Source organism: Mercenaria mercenaria, chromosome 3 (genome assembly GCF_021730395.1).
Source record: "Mercenaria mercenaria strain notata chromosome 3, MADL_Memer_1, whole genome shotgun sequence".
Lineage (NCBI taxonomy): Eukaryota > Metazoa > Mollusca > Bivalvia > Venerida > Veneridae > Mercenaria > Mercenaria mercenaria.
In genome coordinates, this window is record NC_069363.1 from 82,676,473 (window position 1) to 82,698,979 (window position 22,507).

At 35.6% G+C, this 22,507-nt stretch overlaps 1 protein-coding gene across 2 annotated transcripts in view; it reads right to left on the minus strand.

The window, feature by feature from the left end:
• Nucleotides 1-12,522: 12,522 nt before the first annotated feature.
• Nucleotides 12,523-22,507, minus strand: part of LOC128555747 (neurogenic locus notch homolog protein 1-like) — a 39,462-nt gene continuing 29,477 nt past the window's right edge. For both annotated transcript variants that reach the window (XM_053539084.1, XM_053539083.1), the window contains exons 16-18: nt 18,636-18,774; nt 17,927-18,130; nt 12,523-13,884 (exon numbers count right to left, since the gene is read on the minus strand). In XM_053539084.1, the coding sequence (XP_053395059.1) occupies nt 13,844-13,884; nt 17,927-18,130; nt 18,636-18,774 (384 nt within the window). In that variant the 3' untranslated portion in view covers nt 12,523-13,843. The remainder of the gene's footprint in view (nt 13,885-17,926; nt 18,131-18,635; nt 18,775-22,507) is intronic.

The window sequence follows — 22,507 nt, forward strand, 5'->3', positions numbered from 1 at the left end:
AAAATTCGGATGAGAATCTAAACATTTATTTTCTGCGGCCTAAATAAGATGTTTGGTATCTATGTAATTTTTGACCAGTTACGCACAATGTCTACATCATAGATGGGTGAAAATGAAAAAAAAATGGATGATTAAGCGAGAAAATCATGTTGTTTTTTTTAAATCTGTAATGAATTCTATAAGGTTTGTGTAATCAAACGGATAAAATCTTGAGGACAGGGAAAATCCCTTTCATTACACAATATGTTTAATGACTCGATTTTTCAAGATCAAGGCACATGGGGGTGACTTCACAACACCATTAGATTTCGATGTACTTCAATTAAATGCGTTTATCCAAAATTCATTTTTGTCGAAGAAGATGCAATGTTATTTTTCTTTGTTTTATGAAATACTCAAGCTTCAAACTAACAAAAAGTGTAACAAAATATACTTAGGGAAAGCTCTTTGATCAATACCTAAAGTTCACTTTAATAAACAGAATATAAGTTGCAATGTTGCAAGAAAATTTGTTTTGACTACTGGATTCTGCTTATCTGTTCCGCGAATTATCGTAACAGATTTACTTTCATTTTCGCCATTAGTGTTTCAAGAGGAACACTAATGTTTTTTCCCTTTATAGTATCCTGCTCAAGTAAGATTTATTGATAACAAAGTGTCATGGTTTTTTGAAATACATTTAATCATTTTAATTTGCAGGTCACCCTTATATAGGAAAATCCTTAAGCAAGGGTTTGGAAGAAGAACATTTTGCAAACAATACAAAATTTCCTCCGCTGAAAAGTGAGAAATCCTGACGGTTTATAAGAATCCAAAAGTAAATGGTGTCAAAATGCAAATTAGCTGCACCATGAGAAAACCAACATAGTGCATTTGCGACCAGCAGGGATCCAGCCCAGCCTGCGCATCTGCGCAGTCTGGTCAGGATCCATGCTGTTCGCTAACGGTTTCTCCAATTGCTAATATACTTCAAACAATTAAAGAGAATTCCTATAGTTTTTTTCCTTTCATAGAATTTTTTTTAATTCACATATATGATAGGAAAATTTGTGCTGAAAACAATGAACAAATAAAAACAATGGGTCACCAGGCTTGTTTTTGTGAAAAATTGTTTTGAAAACACCTACTGTTGCTGAAACTGCCAGCGATTTTTCAACATTTTCATAATTTTCTGCTTTTTTTTTATAAATACCAACCAAAATAAACATCAAGACAGCACAATAAAGTTTATTCTTTCTACAGATTTTATTATATACTTATTTGATATCATAGTCATGTTTGTAATACTATATCCTTACAATAATGGGTACAAATGAAAAAAAATTCTTGTTTCCTATTCACTTTTGTGAACTTTTTCCAATGAAAAATACCTATAGTGAAGAATGTTTTTTTTTTAAATTTTGAAAAAACTGTTCCATAGACTTTTTTCCTGTTTTTCTTGTGTATGAATAATTGTATTGTGAACATAAAAATGGCTAAAAATGTATGGGTCACCAGGCTAAATTTTATGTTATGACCGCTTGAATACAACACCTGTTCGGACGAAAAATGGCGCGAACCTGACCAAATTGATTACATGTATATCTGCTAGAAGTTAAAAAAAGTTTTAAAAATTCTTAATTCTTTCTATAATTGAACACTAAATAATCTGAAAGGTGATATTGTCTTTTCAGTACTAAGTCAATTGTCTTACATTATATGAACGACACTGTCTTTGTACTAAAATGCGATGTGAAAACACAACCACAAAAATGGCAAGATACCCGTCAGGAAGGATACTTGTCAATACAACCTAAACCAGTATCAACATTTGATTAATGATAAAACTTATCAAAAATGTTATTTCATTAAAAATTCCTCATATTTAAGATTGTCTGTCACATGTTTCAACAAATGTTGACTTCACTTCAGTTTTCCAAATGTCGATCTTTCAACTCTTTACTAACTGAGTTGCAATCGTTAATATGTACTATAGCACTACTTCATAACTGTAGTGGGCAGCTTCACCCCGAGTATTTTGGGCAACAAGAAAAAGATGCAATACACGCGCTACTTCAATCACTTTTATTCCTTACGTAGAACATACAATAGTGTGGCGTAGCGTAGCGTAGCGGTTATTGAACAATGCTATCTGTGCCCAAAACGTAGTGAATTGAAACATAAATTATAGAACTCGTGCCTTACTCGACAAATTCTAAAAATCAACTGCGCTCTGGCAAGGCGGCAAATTTTGCGCTTGCATATAGTTATTATTTCTAGGGACAGTTTGACCAACCAAAATGCAGAAAGCGCCCTCTAAGCAGATAAATTCAAGATTTCATTTTCTATATATGGGTGACACTCATCTCTTGTGACCCTAAAGCGTTGGCAGGAACCAGAACACTATAAATTAACATTACGTTGGACAGCGGACATGATAAATGTCCATCAAAAATTAGTAAACCCGATAATCAAAACCTGAACAAATATTCGGAGTCTGAAACACCGGCCCTCGATGAACTCTTTTACTTAAGTTCATCCATATATTTTAAGGAAGACGAAGAATATAATACTTATTTCATAACAATAAAAAACATTCACTATCCTCAAGAAGAGTGAGACAAACTAATAACTTCAGTAATATATGTACATTTTTACAATATAGTAGCGTCTGAATATTCGCTAAGGCGTTAATTCCCGTGGCTGATCATTGTTATCAGTTAGCATGAAAAGTTTCCTGCTCTAACACGCATAACATCGTAATCGGCCGTACCTTTACGGACCCATTTACCTTGACCTTACATGACCTTACGAGTCCGTCTCTACCTTTGTTTACCTCGAGAACGATGCCTAATGGCCATTTCCCACGTGATGTCTGCTCATCGCAGACGAGAACGAGGTCATTTACGGACACATTCCTTTGTGTATTATGCCACTTTTGTCTTACCTGCAATGTCGGCAAATATTCACGCACCCATCTTTTCCAGAAAAGGTTTGCTAAATACTGAACTTGTCGCCACCATCTTTTACAGTAATTATCATTTTTGTCAAACGTACCTGGTGGGAAACATGCGTTTGAACGCATCAACAGTATCTTATTTGGTGTAAGCGGTTGTGGATCCTTGGGATCGACACTTACCTGTGTGATTGGTCTATCATTCAGTATTTTCTCAACTTCCGTGATAAGGGTGGACAGTGCTTCATCATTGAGAAGCTGTTCCCCAATGACAGACTTTAAAGCTCTTTTTGTTGCTTTAACAAGTCTTTCCCATACTCCACCCATATGAGCGGCGTATGGTGGATTGAAATGCCATTTGATTTCATTTTGCTGAAAAAATCTAGACATACTTTGTTCGTTCCAAGAATTGATAGATTCGTTTAACTCCCTTTCGCCGGCTACAAAATTCTTACCATTGTCGCTGAAAATCTTGTCCGGACGTCCTCTACGGCTAATGAATCGCTGCAATGCACATAAAAACGAATCTGTATCTAGGCTGTGTGCAATTTCAAGGTGCACAGCTCTGCTTGTCAGACATGTAAGTAGACAACCATACCTTTTGTAATGTTTCCGACCTGATTTTACGAACATAGGTCCGAAATAGTCAACTCCTACATAGGTGAATGGCGGCATGTCCGGAGTGAGTCTTTCTTCTGGAAGATCGCTCATCTGTTGAACTTCCGGTCGTTGCAGCTGTCGTTTACACGTAATACACTGGCTAAGGACTGACTTCACAGTTTGCAGTCCGTGAATTATCCAATACTTTTGCCGCAATAAAGACAAAATATGTACCGGACCCATATGCGCATTCTGTTCGTGGTATTTCTGTATCAGGATTCTAGTCACGTGATGGCTACTTGGTAGAATGATTTGATGCTTGGCATCTACGTGCAGGTCGGACAATTCTACTCGCCCACCGACTCGCAAAACACCATCCTTTAATATAGGACATAGCCTTTTCAAAGAGCTCGAATTCGAAACTCGACTGTTAGCCTTCACTTCACACATTTCATTTTCAAACGCCTGTGTTTGAACTAGTTTGAATATGGCCCATCTGTGCCATTTGCATTTCCGTCGCACTTAGGATTTTACTACTTACCCTGTTACGAAGACTTCGCCTTTTCGGCAGGAATTTTTGCATTAAAAGCCACTTGAAACGGAGTAGCCAACCGACTGCACTTTGTAGCTTATGCCAGTCGGAAAACTTACTTAGCAACGTACCCATACTCGAATCACGCTTCACTTGTGTGTTTAGTACGCTAGCCTCAGGCTTGAGCTCTATGTCATCCTCGTGCAAGGTTATGTTACTTACCTTAGCTGGCCACTCTGCCTCATTACCTTTAAGGAATTTCGGGCCAGACAACCATGTTTCAAGCCTTTCGTTCTCTTGCGGATCAATACCTCTTGACGCCATGTCGGCAGGGTTACTCTTAGAGGTACATACCTCCAGTCATGTGGTGACGTCACCTCATGAATTACGGACAGTCTGTTTGCAACAAAGGTCTTGAACCTTTTCCGTTCATTCCTTATGTACCCCAACACAATCATGGAGTCTGTCCAAAAGTATCTTCCAGAAATTTGGATGTCAAGCTCCTCTGTAACTATCTGATAAAGTTTGACAGCAACTACTGCTGCTGCCAGTTCGAGCCTTGGAATTGAGATACGTTTTATAGGCGCTAACCTTGACTTACCTATAATAAGGCTGCACTTACTGCGTCCGTTGGCGTCGTACGCCTTTACGTACACGGACGACCCGTACGCAAATTCACTAGCGTCGCTGAACATGTGAAGTTCAGCCTTCAACGTTGACCTGTCAAGGTCACCTGGGATTATACATCTGTCAATACTCACCTTGGATAATGCCGGCAGACGGCTTAGCCACTGTGACCATTTTTCTGCTTCCGCATCTGGAATTAATTCGTCCCAGCCTAAGTTCAGCCTACAAGCACGTTGTAAGATCAATTTTGGTATTAAAGTCACTGGTGCTACTAATCCAAGTGGGTCATACAACGAACTCGCGACCGACAAGATGCTACGTCTTGTCGTGCCCTTATCATGGAGATTAACATCAAACACAAATTGATCCTGCTTAACAAGCCACTGTAACCCGAGAGTTCGCTCACAGAACGATTCGGTGTTAAGATCTAATTTGGCCCTCGGTTCGGCTCGATCCCTTTCAGGGATCGAGTTCATGACTTGTTCACTATTGGAAAGCCATTTCGTAAGTCTGAAACCCCCTAGCGAGAGTAGTTCTCTCAGTTCAGCTGCAAGTGTAATTCCTGAACTCGGATCCAATACGGACTTCAGAAGGTCATCAACATAGAAATTACGTTCAACCGTACTTACCGCTTCTTGACTGAATTGTCCATATTGTCATTTGCGGTGCGCTTTAAACTGAAGGCTGCACAACTGGCGACGAAGTCGCGCCAAATAAATGTACTTCATGCGGTACTCCTTTGGCTCCTCGTGTAGGTTACCTCGAGGCCACCAAAGGAACCTTAGGGCATCCCTGTCCTGTTCACACACTCTGACTTGGTGGAACATAGCTTCTATGTCCGCAACCAGTGCCACTGGTGCCTGCCTGAAGCGCATCAGTACTCCAGTTATACTGTTGGTAAGGTCGGGGCCTTGTAAAAGATTATCATTCAAAGATGTGCCTTGATACTTAGCAGCACAATCAAAAACAACCCTTACCTTGCCTGGCTTCTTTGGATTAAGCACGGGATGGTGTGGGAGGTACCAAGTTCGACCGGGTTCGAATCCCTCTCTAGCATCCACCAAGGAAGCGTACCCACGTTCGATATACCCATTTACTGTTTCTTTGTACATATCAAGTAACCGATCATCTCTTTGAAGTTTTCTTTTCAAGTGACAGAGTCGTATACTGGCCATCTTCACGTTATTTGGAAGACTTACATCAGGGTCCTTCCATGGGAGCCCTAACTTGTAGTGACCGTTTTCTTTTGTTACCGTACCTTCCATACTGGCCAGGGCACGACGGTCCTCCTGTGACATCCCTGTGCCACAACTCTCGACATCTCGAAAGTCAGTAGTCCATAGCTTATCAATTTGCAACTGTGTACTAGATGCAAGCTGAAAATTAATACTACCGTGATCTAATGATGGCCTATTACCTATTGGCCCGATAATGCTCCAGCCTAGCATCGTCCTGATTGCATAGGGCTCACCTCTTTTTCCCCTTCGCTGCTCCTCTACCCAGAATGCATCTGGGGTGTCGCTTCCGACGAGCAACTCTACTTTACCGACATCAATTTTCGGTAAATAAATGCCACTTAAGTGTTTCCACTTACCTGCTACAGACTGGTCCGGTAACGACTGCAATGAGATAGGCAAGGTTTTGACAGACCATACCCTTCTAAGGTCAATAACTTGACCTCCATTCAATGCACTTACCTGCAACTGCACTTCTCTGCCAGTCTGATTCTGACTAGACTTGTTAACTGTAGTTAACGTGAACTTACAAGGTTTACCTTCAACCCTAGCCTTTGATAAGACTATCACTGCACAACGTTACATCACTCCCTTCGTCTAGGAGAGCATACGTCTCTACTTGTGAAGATTCCGTTCCTACTACTACTGGAACAATGCGCAAACTGACCTGATTCGGTTGAGACCGAGATTCGGAAGCAGCGACATACTTATCCTGCCCATTTTCATACTCACGGTTACGACCAGAGTCTCGGTGAAACATTGTATTATGTTTCCCGGTACAACCTGAAACCTCGCATAAACTAATTTTCCTACAATTTTGTGCAGTATGTTTAAAATTCATGCAATTTTCACACATTTCATGCTCTCTGATAACTCTCAGCTTTGAATCAATATCAATTAGTCCTAAACTCTTGGCATTCCCTTAATTTATGGGCCTTCTTGCAATAAATACATGATAATCGTGCCCTAGGGTATTTTCTGGGAGAGATTTACTGAGTTTCTCTTATCAGATCCAGTGGACAGTTACAACTTTATTTCTTTGTGAAGGGTTATCATGGACTTTCGGGCAAGTTTTTTATGTGCTTATTAGACTCATTTGCAAGGTCATAACCATACAAGTATTTGCAACACTAGAACGTTCCTTTACAAAGGTTAACAGGTGATCGAAATTTGGTTCGACTCCCTGTTCTATTAGGCTACTTGCACGTTCAACCCACTTAGACCGAATGTGGACCGGTAGTCTCCCAACAATTTTTCTTAGTTTTCAGTATTATTCACATCTGACATAAAACCTAGCTGTGAGAGAGTGATGTGGCATTTTTCCATATTAAGCGACAGATTCAACAATCCCTTAACATCGTTGCTCTTAATGGCACTGCCATTTATCAAACTATCTACATGTGACCTGGCCACTAAATGGGGTTTGCCGTATCTGGATTTCATATTTCTTTAGCCCTTAAATAGCCTTCGTCCGGAGGCAAAATTACACAATCTTCTATACAATATCTGGCATCTCCCTGACATAACTGAATAAGATAATTTAACCTTAACCTACTATCACTTACCCTTCTCTCAATATTTGTTTCAAAGTTACTAAGAAACTTACAGTAATCAGCAGGATTCCCATTGAACTTAATTAATTCCGGTTTTGGTAAACCATGAAAGTCCTGAACACCGAATTGAACTGGTGGCACGTTGTCACAAAGTTTGTCACTATTTCCTTGGAAAGGTACGTCCTTACTACACTTATTCACATAATCACCCACTTTGTTGTCCGGTGATGAACTGTCCGGTAAGGATAGGTAGTCTATGCCTTCGTCGTTATCCGACTCCTCGCCCACTATGTCGGCCCGCTCTACTTCATGCCGGGCAGTCTGTAGTTCGAGCTCCCACCGAAGCTCCTCACTCTTGCGTTCTAGTTCTTGTTTTTCTTGTATCTGGCGCAGACGCAGTTCCGCTTTCCTCTTGCGTGACGCTGCGGAGTTGTGTGAAGAAACGGAACTTCCGCGGTTTGTGTTATTTTCAGATGAATAACTCATTCGCGATAACAAGAAGCTGTACCGTTCTTTCATTTCCGTGAGCTTATTTTCATTTATTGACGCCTCACACTTTCGACGTACGTCAAGCAATTGCTCCCAGCAATCACAAAGTTCTTTCTGCAACTGTTCGAACCCAGAGTCACCTGCCTTTAGCTTAATGTCAATTGCCTTCGTAATCCTCGAGAAGCTTGCGACGAGCTTCTTCGCTGTAGCTTCGATTTCTTCTCGTGCCGAGCCGTCAGCCATTTTATGAAATACTAATTCTTATGTCCGGAATATACAAAGCACATATAATCCAGAAAATTTAACTTTGCACTAACTGTGCAAAATCCAGTTGTTATTCTTATGTCCGGAATATACAAAGCACATATAATCCAGAAAACTTAACTTTGCACTAACTATGCATAATCCAATTAACTGCAACTTTTCTCGTCACAGATAATGTTCAATAACTGTCGATCATTCAACTCTTTACTAACTGAGTTGCAATCGTTAATATGTACTATAGCACTACTTCATAACTGTAGTGGGCAGCTTCACCCCGAGTATTTTGGGCAACAAGAAAAAGATGCAATACACGCGCTACTTCAATCACTTTTATTCCTTACGTAGAACATACAATAGTGTGGCGTAGCGTAGCGTAGCGGTTATTGAACAATGCTATCTGTGCCCAAAACGTAGTGAATTGAAACATAAATTATAGAACTCGTGCCTTACTCGACAAATTCTAAAAATCAACTGCGCTCTGGCAAGGCGGCAAATTTTGCGCTTGCATATAGTTATTATTTCTAGGGACAGTTTGACCAACCAAAATGCAGAAAGCGCCCTCTAAGCAGATAAATTCAAGATTTCATTTTCTATATATGGGTGACACTCATCTCTTGTGACCCTAAAGCGTTGGCAGGAACCAGAACACTATAAATTAACATTACGTTGGACAGCGGACATGATAAATGTCCATCAAAAATTAGTAAACCCGATAATCAAAACCTGAACAAATATTCGGAGTCTGAAACACATGTTTCAACAAATGTTGACTTCACTTCAGTTTTCCATAGAAAGTGTCGGCTGCGCAGAAAGATGCGCATAAAAACTATAGGAATTCCCTTTAAAACGATCTAGAATTAATGTCCCACAAATTGTATGAATAGTATAAAATACACACGTATCTGTACTTTGTAGAAAAAAGACGCCGGAATCAAACATTTTTTACACAAACTACAGCTTATGTATATTCCTCTTTACACCATATAGAAAACAGCGGTGTATAGAAGGTAATGGATAGATCCTATTTTTCTGATAAGGAACGCCCCCCCCCTTGGATACTGTTGCTATGTCTCACAAGCTTTCTCCAAAATGGCGGATATACATTATACCGCTATGACGGGTTTTCTTTTATAAAGTATTTAAAGCTTCTACTCATTACTGTGAAAAGATCAAAAACCTGTCAGATCACGCGCTAAATGGATCATTTAATAATTATACTTAAGGTTTTATTAACTCCATGAAGATAAGTGACGAAATGTAGCCGTTAAATGTCGGTGCAATAAGGTCTTCATAAATATGAAAGTCGTAGAATAAGATAAATTTGTTTATTTTGGGACCGCACAAAATGTTCACAGACTATTGGTATAAAGTAGGATACATATAATAAAAAGAAATCACGATACAAGAATATGTCTAAATTCTATATGTTCGTGCATGATTATGTTTGCTTTTACGCAACCGATATATTATGATTAAAAATTTCATTCATTTCTATATTTGCGAATCGAATAAGTACCAGTATTATATTGAAATGTGAATTAAAATCATTGTATTTTATTAAATATGTTGTATTCTTCTGGAGACTCGGCTGATACTGGTAGCTACAACATCGTTAGGTGTGGAAATTCTGCAATATTTATGTATACCTTCTGAAGGAATGTCCCGCGGTTTGAAAAAGTTAAACTTTGGCAACAGGTACCATGGTTATCGCCCGCTGCGAACGACAAAAGGAAACAGATCGATTGTCAAATCGGTGTTAATCACAAGTAGAGGGTGCATGTTAAAAGTTGCAATTGATAATACATGTTTTTATTGAAAAGAAAGAGTAACAAATCTGCAGGTGTCAACGTTTTTCAATATGCGACACATTTATTCATATCGTTAATTAAATTATTTTATTATTTGATCAGTCAATGCTACAAATTGACGTAATTCTTACAAGGTGTACATAATGATGTTTATAGACACCTAAGTGGTTATTTGATATAGAAGCCATTCGATCATTTAACGCATGTTAATTCTATATTCACTGAGATTTGTATTTTGAAAACAAGGAAGTTTAAAAATATATGTGTACACATCGTTACGAAATTTTCTGCTAATTGCTACATTAAAAGACTCATGCACTCGCACACACGTACTCGCAGACATTATACCGAAATATATACATAACAAGTTGGAAAAAAGATGCAGAAACACCCTCTTCCGAATGTATGCTGATTCCCATGTAAAAATACATATTTATATCTATAAAAATAGTTAATTTATGTATCAGAACGCAACCAACATCATTTTCATAACAATCTTCGTTTCAGTTGGTCCACGCACCATCTGCAACATTAATTAAGGCAAGAAAAATAAATAACGCGTGGCGCGCATCCAAAATTACTTCTGATATCCTTAATGAGAAAAAAACAAAAAGAAAATCCATTCACGGAATATCTTGCATTTAAATTCTTACACACACAAAATCTGATGAGTGTGGCTGAAACTAAAAATGATTATGCATTCGACATTACTTCTGACATTCTTAGGAGAAAAGAAAAAAATCAGTTCACGAATATTTAGCATCAAAATTCTTAGTGTGGCCAAAATTTGGAGATCGCCGTTCACATGTATATGTTTTATTTGCCTTAGAGAATTGCCTTTTTCTCGAGTGCAGCATCGAATGAAAATCCTGTGACACCTGTCTGAAAACCAATTCAAAAATACACGAATAGCTGTGATTTCTGGAAATGATACACTTGATAAATGAGCATTCTACATTGGTTTTTATTACATATGGTCACTTCCTTTCTTATTTCTAGATGTCATATTTACATTTTATCTGTAAAGCATATCTTTTTCCACACGTGACCGTGAAGAGAACGTAAAAGAGTACTCTGTTTATTTAGAACTTTGCAGTCTGTAGATACTTAGTTACGGTAAGCTTGTGAGACATAATGGCGCCTTAGCAACAAAGTCTACGGATATCCTATCGGCCAATATTATTGGTTTGACTGACAGATCGGATCTATCCATTAACAGACACTTCTAAAATCAAGAAGTCATAACCAGTTGCAATAATGGTAGAAATTAATCTGAACTGATCCGCTACTAATGTGTTGAATATTTCATATTAAAACTGCACACTCTTATAATGCTGTCTTTTCAAAACCAAGCCAAAACCACAGATGGGATTTAGGATGAAGCAATTAAAGACATGGTTGAGGCAAACAATATTTATATTGAATGAAGTAATGTCCAGTTCATAAGGAAATAAACATCCTTGTCTTTTTAATGAAGGTATGGATCGCGCTTATGTAGTTTTCTTACGAACATGTTTAAAAATATCCAATGGCATCTTTCACTAAAATATTTTATCTTTAGATATTTACTTCAAATTTATAAACAAACTTTAGAGTCTGCAATTTTCACAGCCTTGTTCTCGGTGCTTCCGAGGCATCTACTTTCTAGATTTTATTTACTAACTATTCAAATTATGTTTGCATATAGAGCTACATTCATAATTAAATGCCATGCAGTAACAGCTGATGTTAACAATTTAGCCGGAATTGTATGCTTGTCAGAACAGGCCTTAAAAGCCGTGAATGGATTGTATTCTATTTTTTCTAGATTAAATTTTGATGTTAAAACAAAATTATGTTTATTTGATAAAATGGTTTCGCCAATTCTATTATACAGCTCTGAGATATGGGGAGTATACAATCCTATAGATATTGAGAAGATTCATACACAATGCTGTAAAAGAATCTTAGGTGTAAAGTATCAGACTTCGACCATGGCAGTACTAGGGGATTTAGGACGCTATTCCTTGACTACTTTGTGTAAAGAGCGTGTTTTGAAATACTGTCCAAAAGTTATGTCAAATCCTAACTCTATAATGTACAGTATATTTGACTCAGAGAAAAGATTCATTAATAGTCCTAACTGTATACCATGGGTTAATCTTTCCAGATTTTATTAAAGCGGTGAAAAGAATTCTTCATAGCATAGGGTATAGTAATCTTTGGGCTAACATAGATATCAATGTAACCTATTTTCCATTATTTCAGAGGAGATTAAGAGACCAAATTATTCAAGAGTGGTATGGATCAGTATTTAGTTCTCCAAAACTTGAATATTATATTATTAAGTTTAAGGCAAATTTTGAATTTGAACCATATCTATCTTTTGTTAATGATTACTATCTAAGAAGGTTACTGACTCGTTTCCGACTTTCTTCACATTGCTTAGCTATAGAAACTGGCAGATATATTGGAACCGAAAGAAATAACAGACTATGTGAAAAGTGTACACATAATTCAGTAGAATCTGAATACCATTTTTCTAATGACATGTCAGTATTACAGAGACATTAGATGTAAATATCTGCCAAGATTTTGTCAATCTTGGCCAACTATTGAAAAATTTACTAAATTAATGAAAACTGAAAATTCAAGAACAGTTGTACGCCTTTGTAAATATTTAAAATTTGGATCTACTATCCCTTTAAAAATGTGTCTAATGGCGTTCATATATACTATGTAATAACCATTGTATTTCATCTCCAAATGAAAATCTTTCTAAAACAGTCCATTTCTAATATATTACTTACAAAGTCATGACCCAATTTGGAAAAATATCCACATTGAAATTATCAATAATTATGACGTCACACATGTTAATACTTGAAGAACAAATGACTTCACTATTTATGCTTTTTTCCTTTTAAATATCACATGTACAGGTGATTTTGGTGTGACGAAACAGAAAGTAATAATCAATAGACACAACTAATTTCAAACAATATGGAATGTTCATTTATGAAACGTTACTTTTCAATAAGTTGATAAATAAAAAAATAATTATACATTTAACTCTTTGTGAACACATGTAAATAGCACGAAGACAGCGAAAAATGCATAAAGTAAGAATATGAATGCTTAATTATTAAGTAGATAATTAATAAATAGTTATACATTTACCTCTTTGTGAACACATGTAAGATAACACGAAGATAGCAAAAATGCATAAAGTAAAACGTTTACAAATCTGTAAGTAGATAACTAATACTTTGGTTTACATTTCCCACTTTTTGAATTTATGTAAGTTGACATTATCAGAGAACAATGTATAAGTTATATTAAAACACTAAGTAAGTATATAATAAATAGTTATAGATGTCCCTCTTAGTGAATACATGTAAGACAACATTAAGAGAAGGAACAATGCATAAATTTTTTTTTTTAAAGATATGTAAAAAATATATATATATCACATAAAATATATTGCACATATTGAAAATACTCAAAATTGACTAGAAAATTGTGATATACGGCAGGTTATAGCTCTGGTATGGTCGCGGAAGTAGGTCAGTCACTGATAGACAATACTGACATTGCAGCATGACTGACATCAACAGATTCACTTAATGCATTTCAAATGTCATCTTAAAATCATTTCATAATCTAAACATCGAAATTCTATTGTAATAACACGCTTAGTAGTTTGTTTTGTTTAGTTTAACGTCACCCCGACAAAATTATAGGTCATGTATGAAGACTTGAAACGATTAAAATCACTTGGTACATCATTTTTCAGAATACATTAATTCCTTTGAAAACTTTCAGCTTAAAAGTACTGTTTCGCATCTGCTACCTGTAAAACCTGAAACATAGTTGTTAAAGTCAGTTATTTATAACAAATCTTAAAACAAGAGCACCGCCTTGCGGGTGCTGACGCTCATCTGATTTTTTTTGTGTAATAGAAATATTGTCCTACCCATGATTTTCTAAGTCTAAAAAGGGCCATCATTCTCGCAAAAAGCAGGATAGAGTTATGTTTCTTGATGTACAGTGTCCACTTATGATGGTGAAAAACTGTTGCAAGTTTTAAAGCAATAGCTTTGATAGTTTATGAGAAAAGTTGACTTAAACAAAAAAACTCAACCAAGAAAATGATTTTCTAAGTCCAAAAGGGGCAATAATTATTGCAAAAAGCAGGATGGAGTTATGTTGCTTGCTGTACAGGGTCAGCTTATGATGGTGAACAAGCGTTGCAAGTTTCAAAGCAATAGCTTTGATAGTTTAAGAGAAAAAGTTGACCTAAACATAAAACTTAACCAAGAAATCTGATATTTTCTAAGTACAAAAGGGGCCATAAATCTTGCAAAAAGCAGGACGGAGTTATGTTTCTTGCTATACAGGGTCAACTCATGATGGTGAACAAGTGTTGCAAGTTTTAAAGCAATAGCTTTGATAGTTTAGGATAAAAGCTGACCTAAACATAAAACTTAACCAAGAAAACTGATTTTCTAAGTCCAAAAGGGGCAATAAATCTTGCAAAAAGCAAGATGGAGTTATGTTTCTTGATGTACAGGGTCTGCTTATGATGGTGAACAAGTATTCCAAGTTTCAAAGCAATAGCTTTGATAGTTAAGGAGAAAAGTTGACCTAAACATAAAACTTAACCAAGAAATCTGATATTTTCTAAGTACAAAAGGGGCCATAAATCTTGCAAAAAGCAAGATGGAGTTATGTTTCTTGCTATACAGGGTCAGCTTATGATGGTGAACAAGTATTCCAAGTTTCAAAGCAATAGCTTTGATAGTTTAGGAGAAAAGTTGACCTAAACATAAAACTTAACCAAGAAATCTGATATTTTCTAAGTACAAAAGGGGCCATAAATCTTGCAAAAAGCAAGATGGAGTTATGTTTCTTGCTATACAGGGTCAGCTTATGATGGTGAACAAGTATTCCAAGTTTCAAAGCAATAGCTTTGATAGTTTAGGAGAAAAGCTGACCTAAACATAAAACTTAACCTGGCAACGCCGACGCCGACGCCGACGCCGACAACCGCTCAAGTGATGACAATTACTCATCATTTTTTTTCAAAAAATCAGATGAGCTAAAAACTGTACAGAAAATACTGTGGCAGATTCTACATCTGGAAAACAACAACAACAAAATGGAAAACTACGTTCCAAAAATGTAGCCTCCACAAACCATTGTGCTATACAAACCATTGTGCTATAAAAAGTGTATGTACAGATTGTGAACACAAAAACTGTTGTAATATTTTAGATTTTTACTCTTTCAAATGAGTTTGACAGTAATGTACTCATTCAATCAATAGTGTAACCTATGTACTTGTTTTTTCAAATGTTTGAAAGTCTCAATGAGTTCTTTGTTTTTGATGTCACTATATATTTGACCTACAAGTATTTATTCCTTGGTTTTATTATTCCTTAATACAGAAAACTTTTCGAGTGTCAAAATAACATAGAAAAAATATTGGGGTCCTGATGGCCACTACTTACTTACTCGCCTGAAAAGTCTTGGAAAAAGCATCACCAAACAAATATTTGTGTGGTTTTTTTTTTTTAAGTCAGGCCAACATCATTTTCTAACAAAAAAAAGTTGTTTAGTCAGACAGAATAGCTTGTAGGATTTTCTACCTGAAATTATTTCAAGATGGGATAAGCAGTTGAGAAAAAAAAATGCTGTTTGAAGGTATTTGTATGTTTAGCTCCGGTAGCCAGTTTTTAATCGAAATATTTAAACAATCTAGGTAAATGATCACCTACAGAATATTTTTCATAAGTTAACAGTGTCAGACAAGAAATTTTTGAAACTTCAACTATATACATATAGGGCAAAAATGACTGATTTTATGATTTTCACGAATCGGAACAATCTGAACAGTTCTGGTAGATGTTCACCAACGGAATACTCCTGTCAAACTATCTTAAAACTTGGCTAGCCGTTTCTGACAAGATGATTTTTAAAGTTTCCTCTATACACATACACGGAAAAGGGACCACGCCCCCTGGTGGCCATGTTTTTGTTTTTGCAAATCGGACTTATTTCAACAATCTTGGTAGAGGATCACACAAGGATCATATGTGTGGTATTATTTTGAAATCCAGTCAGCAATTACTGACTAGAAGAGTTTTAAAATTCAAAAAACTGACCGAGTGGTTTAAGAGGCAATTTGATTTGAAGCAATCTTTGTCAGAGTACAGATAGTAGGTGATGGGAAAATCTCACCTGGAGCATTTTGTACTCAGGTGAGCTCAAAACAATAGATTCGAGACAAAGAACTTTTTTATTTACAACCTTTTATTACTATACTAACAGTATTAAATTCTACGAAACTAACTTATCCTGATTAAAACAAGGGGCCAAGATGGCCCTAGGTCGCTCACCTGAGAAACATACTATAACAGTGTAAACATGTTTAACCTAAGGATTTCATGGAAACAAATATTTTGGTCAATTTTCATTAAGATTGGACTAAAAATGTGGTCTCTTGAGTTTAAACAAGTATTTTCTTAGATATGACCTAGTGACCTAGTTTTTGACCCCAGATGACCCATATTCGAACTTGACCTAGATTTCATCAGGTCAATCATTCTGACCAAATTTCATGAAGATCAATTGAAAAATACCGCCTCTACTGCATACACAAGGTTTTTCTTTGATTTGACCTAGTGACCTACTTTTTGACCCCAGATGACCCATATTCAAACTTGATCTAGACTTCATCAAGGCAATCATTCTGACCAAACTTCATGAAGACCAATTGAAAAATAAGCCTCTATCGCATACACAAGGTTTTTCTTCGATTTGACCTAGTGACCTACATTTTGATCCAAGATGATCAATATTCAAACTCGACCTAGATTTCATCAAGGCAATTATTCTGACCAAACTTCATGAAAATCAGTTGAAAAATACAGTCTCTATAGCATACACAAGATTTTTCTATAATCTGACTTAGTGACCTAGTTTTTGACCCCAGATAATCCATATTCAAACTCGACCTAGATTTCATCAAGGCAATCATTCCGACCAAATTTTATGAAGATCAATTGAAAAAAATACAGCCTCTATCACATGCACAAGGTTTTTCTTTGAATTGACCTAGTGACCTAGTTTTTTAACCCAGATAAACCACTTTCGAACTTGGCCTAGATTTCATCAAGGTAATCATACTGACAAAATTTCATGAGGATCAATTGAAAAATACAGCCTCTATCACATACACAGTTTTTCTTTGATTTAACCTAGTGGCCTAGTTTTTGACCCCAGATAACCCATTTTCAAACTTGGCCTAGATTTCATCAAGGCAATCATTCTGACCAAAATTCATGAAGATCAATTGAAAAATACAGCCTCTATCGCATTCACAAGGTTTTTCTTTGATTTGACCTAGTGACCTAGTTTTTGATCCCAGATAACCCATTTTCGACCTCGGCCTAGATTTTATCAAGGTTATCATTCTGACCAAAATTCATGAAGATCAATTGAAAAATACAGCATCTATCGCATACACAAGGTTTTTCTTTGATTTGACCTAGTGACCTATTTTTTGATCCCAGATGACCCATTTCTGAAATCGGCCTAGATTTTACCAAGGTAGTCATTCTGACCAAAATTCATGAAAATCAATTGAAAAATACAGCCTCTATCGCATACACAAAGTTTTTCTTTGATTTGACCTAGTGACCTATTTTTTGAACCCAGATGACACATTTTCAAACCTGGCCTAGATTTCATCAAGGCAATCATTCTGACCAAATTCCATGAAGATCAATTGAAAATACAGCCTCTATCGCATACACAAGCTAAATGTTGACAGACGGCAGACATTGAGCAATCACAAAAACTCACCTGAGCAAATAAAAAAACAACAATAATAAACATACCTTGAAGGCAAGAACACAAAGGTGTATGTATAGCCTCTGGTTTGAAGTAACACTGTCCCCCATTTAAACACGGCGTAGTCTGTGAGGCACAGGCATCATACCTTTCTTCGCAATGAGTTCCTCTATATGGGGGTTTGCAAGCACAGACGTAACCCACTCCTTGACTAACTCTTGCACAACTTCCATTGTTCTGGCACGGATGACCTGGAAACAGATTTGAAGTGAAGTTTGATCAAAGAACCTTAATCTTATATGCAAGAAAGTCATTTGGAGGCATTATATCAAAACCAAGAAACAGCAACCGGCTCGGTTTGATAGGAATATATTTATATGAAGTTTTTTGCTCTGTACAGATCATTAAAAACAACTGCTAGTTGAGGAAACTGTTGAAGCAACATAATTTACTAATTGAAAAAGTTACACTTTATCTATTAATACAGAAACAAAACAACGAAGAAATATTCCAGTTTTGTCTGACATGTTTCAATCAAAATAGAGCCGTCCCTATATGTATGAAACGGTATATGATTTGTCATACTAATATGTGACAGGCAGAACTGGTGGATGTTTACAAAACCAAACAGAAATATTATCATACAGTATACTGTTATCTCATAAATGTGAAATATGATAATCTGAAAGTTATAAACTAACTCAGAGAAGATAAAAAAAGAATGTTATGAATGTTACACATATCTAATAAACGTACTGAAACAAAGATCCTCTGTCTCACACGAGGCACCCACAAATCCAGCCTGACAAAGGCATTTTCCCAGCTGACAGTATCCACCGTTAACACATGGTGACACATTGCAATCAAAATCTTCAGACTTCTCACATAATGTTCCCTGTTTAAATGAAATATACACTTACATGGTTTTGCTACATTATGTAAAGCATATTTCAGGTATTAGACATGCACCTGGAAATTTCTGTACAACCCTAAAATATTATGAAAACAAAATGGTGCAAGAGAACCACCTAATTCAGCATAATAAGCCTATTTACAAGCAAACTGGACAGGGAAGTAAAACTGGGCGTCAGCAATTACTTTGGAAGAGTGTGTGTCGGGGGGTGTGGGGTGACTAGGGAAGTGGATTCTTAGAAACAAGTAAATCAACGTAAATTTTGAAAGTCATCGCTAATATGAACTAGATGTGCGTCCATAGGATATAGGTCACTTTACATGGTTTCAATTTCTCCGTGAAATAGCTTTTTAGACGTTTGTGTATTTTTCACTAATTCAATAACCATAACTCTGGCCTGGCTGTGGCTATTGCACTTTCTGACTTAGATTCCAGAAACAAAAAATGTTGACAGACAGACAAAGCCATTCCATAATACTTCCGTTTTTAATATAAAAACCTGACATACATGATATTCCTTGTCCCACTCTACTGACATATTTATAGAATAGTCTTAAAGAAATAATATGCCCAAATTTCATTTGAAAAAAATCAATAGTTATCAAACAGAATCTACGTTTACGTTGGATAAACATGTTTACGACTAGATATAAGATATTTATAAACAGAAAATAAATATGTTCTACAACTTAAAGGGACTGGCCTCCAGATCATTTGACAAAAAAAAAAATTTTTTTTAGATATCTGAAATGCTGTATTTCTTAAGAAGGCTTTAAAACTTAAAGGCCTAGATTTTGGCAGTGGGCCAAGGGATTTCTGTCTTCATCAGCACAGTTGGGGCTAATGACCATCACAGTATGGTTCCAATAAACAAGGGTCATTGTTTATTGGAGAGTCAGTCTACCTTACAAGTGTATGAATTAGTGAGAAGGGGAAACAATGTAATTTATTTTAAATTAATGAATAATTGATAACATTTAAAGTTATACTAGTTTTTTTTTTCATTTTTATGTAAAGAAAAATATTATTGATCAAATACAATAATAAAATAATCAGAAACTTATTTTCACAATAATGAAATAATGAGAAACTTACTTAAAGAAATACGCAAGTTTTATTTTTTCAAATTATGTCTGGATAAGTGTGATATTTCAGAAAAATGTAACTTTCACTCATCTAAAGCTTGCAGAGTACTGTAAATAACATTTGTCTAAAACTGAAAACAGAATGTGCATTTCAAAGTTACAGAGCAAAGCATGAAAAAAAAGTCATTTTTTGGCAACATACTGAAAATTGAGTATAGATGGAACACAATAATTTTATATTATATTTTTTGTCAGCACAAAGAACTCATGAAGTTTTCACTATACTTGTGTTTTATTATCATTATTATTTTCAATATTATAACTGTATCTTTTATCATCCTATATGTAATAATAATAATAATAATAATAATAATAACAACAACAACAACAACAATAATAATAATGATTATGGTTATATTTTATTATTATTATTATAATCATTACTATAACATTAAAGTAATAGTTATTATCATCTATATAATATCAAAATAATAATTATTATTATCATTCCACATTCACTGAAGAAAAAATAATTTGTTTTAACTCCACTGCACACTTTTCATGGTCTAGTTAGGGTCCCTGCTGTGCTAATTGCCCTCTAATCAGTTACTGTTACATAATCGCTGATAAGCAGCAGATAAGATGGGAGTTGTATATTGGATTTGGGCGGGGGGGAGGGGGGGTACACTTATATAGTAGTGAATCTAGGCCTTTAATTACTGACAAACTATATGTTATGGAAACATACGATAATTGCTGTTTTTGCTACTTTTTACGATGAAAATCGAAAAGCGTTTGTAACGCTTTACTTCAGGTAAACTGTCTCGATTATAAATATCTATATTTTGAAGTCATAATCATAGTCACTAATTCCTCTATAGCGCTATTGGTTACGACGACGGGAAAATGTCGTTATTGCCGCGGCGGTCCGTGGTTCGATTCCCGACGCGGTCATCTTTTTTTCTTGATTTGGAATTTTTAAAATATTTTAGAAACTAAAACTCAAATTCTAATGTTCATAATATGACCAAACTTCAATTCGAAAGCAAGATTATTTTTAGCCAAATCTGGAGGTCAGTGCCTTTAAAACACATTTTTAACAAATGGCTGTAACCAGATAACGTTTAGTTATGACTGCAGTTCTACATACGTAGTAACTTTATATACATCTAGCACAATTTAATATATTCTGATGAAGTTTTTTTGTAACGGAAATCAATATCTAATGATAAAAGATCGGCATAGTATATCTTTGAAATATTATACCAGATAGATGCTTGGAGCTTCCCTTCTCCATCCACTTTGGTCATGCATTGCCTTGTATTTATGCAATAGCTTAACCCTTATCCTGCTAAATTTCTAAAATTGACTGGTCCATCATTCAATTTGGGCAATACCATTTAATATTCGAAGGGGTGTTCACTGAAAATTTACTGACTGAATAGCGAACAGGGCAGACCATGATCAGACTGCACGGATGTGCTGGCTGATCTTGGTCTGCACTGGTCGCAAGGGCAGAATCACCTGCCGCCAGCAGGCTAAGGGTTAAACTTCTTTAAACACTTAATTATATAATGTTTTGTATTACCAAACAATGAAATAGAATACTTTACTATGTCAAGCAATTATTTCTTTTCTTTTCTTTTTTCAAATGTCACAAGAATAAAAGCAAACAAAAGAAAACGTTTAGAACAACTTCGTGAAAAAGCGTGGCATTGTATTTAAGACAGAATTACGCCACTCCCCACTTTTCAACAGACTTTTATGACATTTTCAAGAATTAAAGTAAACAATATTTTCCGACAGACTGACTGTTTTCAAACATGGCCATTAATGTCGTCTTTTCAGCAGAGCGCAAAATTACATACTTTACATGTTTTTCAGGCACTGTTTTAAAGTAGTTCTGCACGTTTGATAAACCGGAAGTGATGACGTAACGCCATTTATCTGAAAAACGTAGAATAAAGCCAGGATTCGGCGTAAGGAAACGAAAATCATCTTATGAATTAATGGCACTTCGTGAGTAAATTTATTACAATGTCACTGTTTTTATCTTTCTACAGTTAAAATATGATATTAAAACATCTGACATGGTAAATAATAATAAAAAATGTCTTAAATTTAGATTGAAATGTGCGGTTCACTTTAATCATGATGAAATATCTCAAAAATAAGCAAACGGTCTATACATTTTATTTCACCACATCACAGATCATATGTTTATTCACGACTGTGAGAAGTATCATTAAAATCTACATTGTAGAAAAATTTCTATTTGAAAAAATATTATTTTCAAATTGGTCTTAATTTATGAGACAGGAATAAAAACGTTATCATTTTTACTTGGGAGTAAGGGAAACATCACCTCCATTTTTTCTTTTAAGGAATCAATAGCGATTGAAATTTTGTACGTTTGTTCAAACTTATTCAAAATACGGTCTGACATTTTCTTAAATAGAGGCATCTTTACACAAAATTTCGTGTGATATTCGACATCAGCTTTTTAAGTATTTTGCGTTCATAAATCGATTGCCGCTTATTTGACGTCGAAATAAACTTGACAAATGTTATGTCACTGGAGAGATAAATTTAAGACAAACTTGAAAATAAAGCTTTTTTGGCCGTGTTTT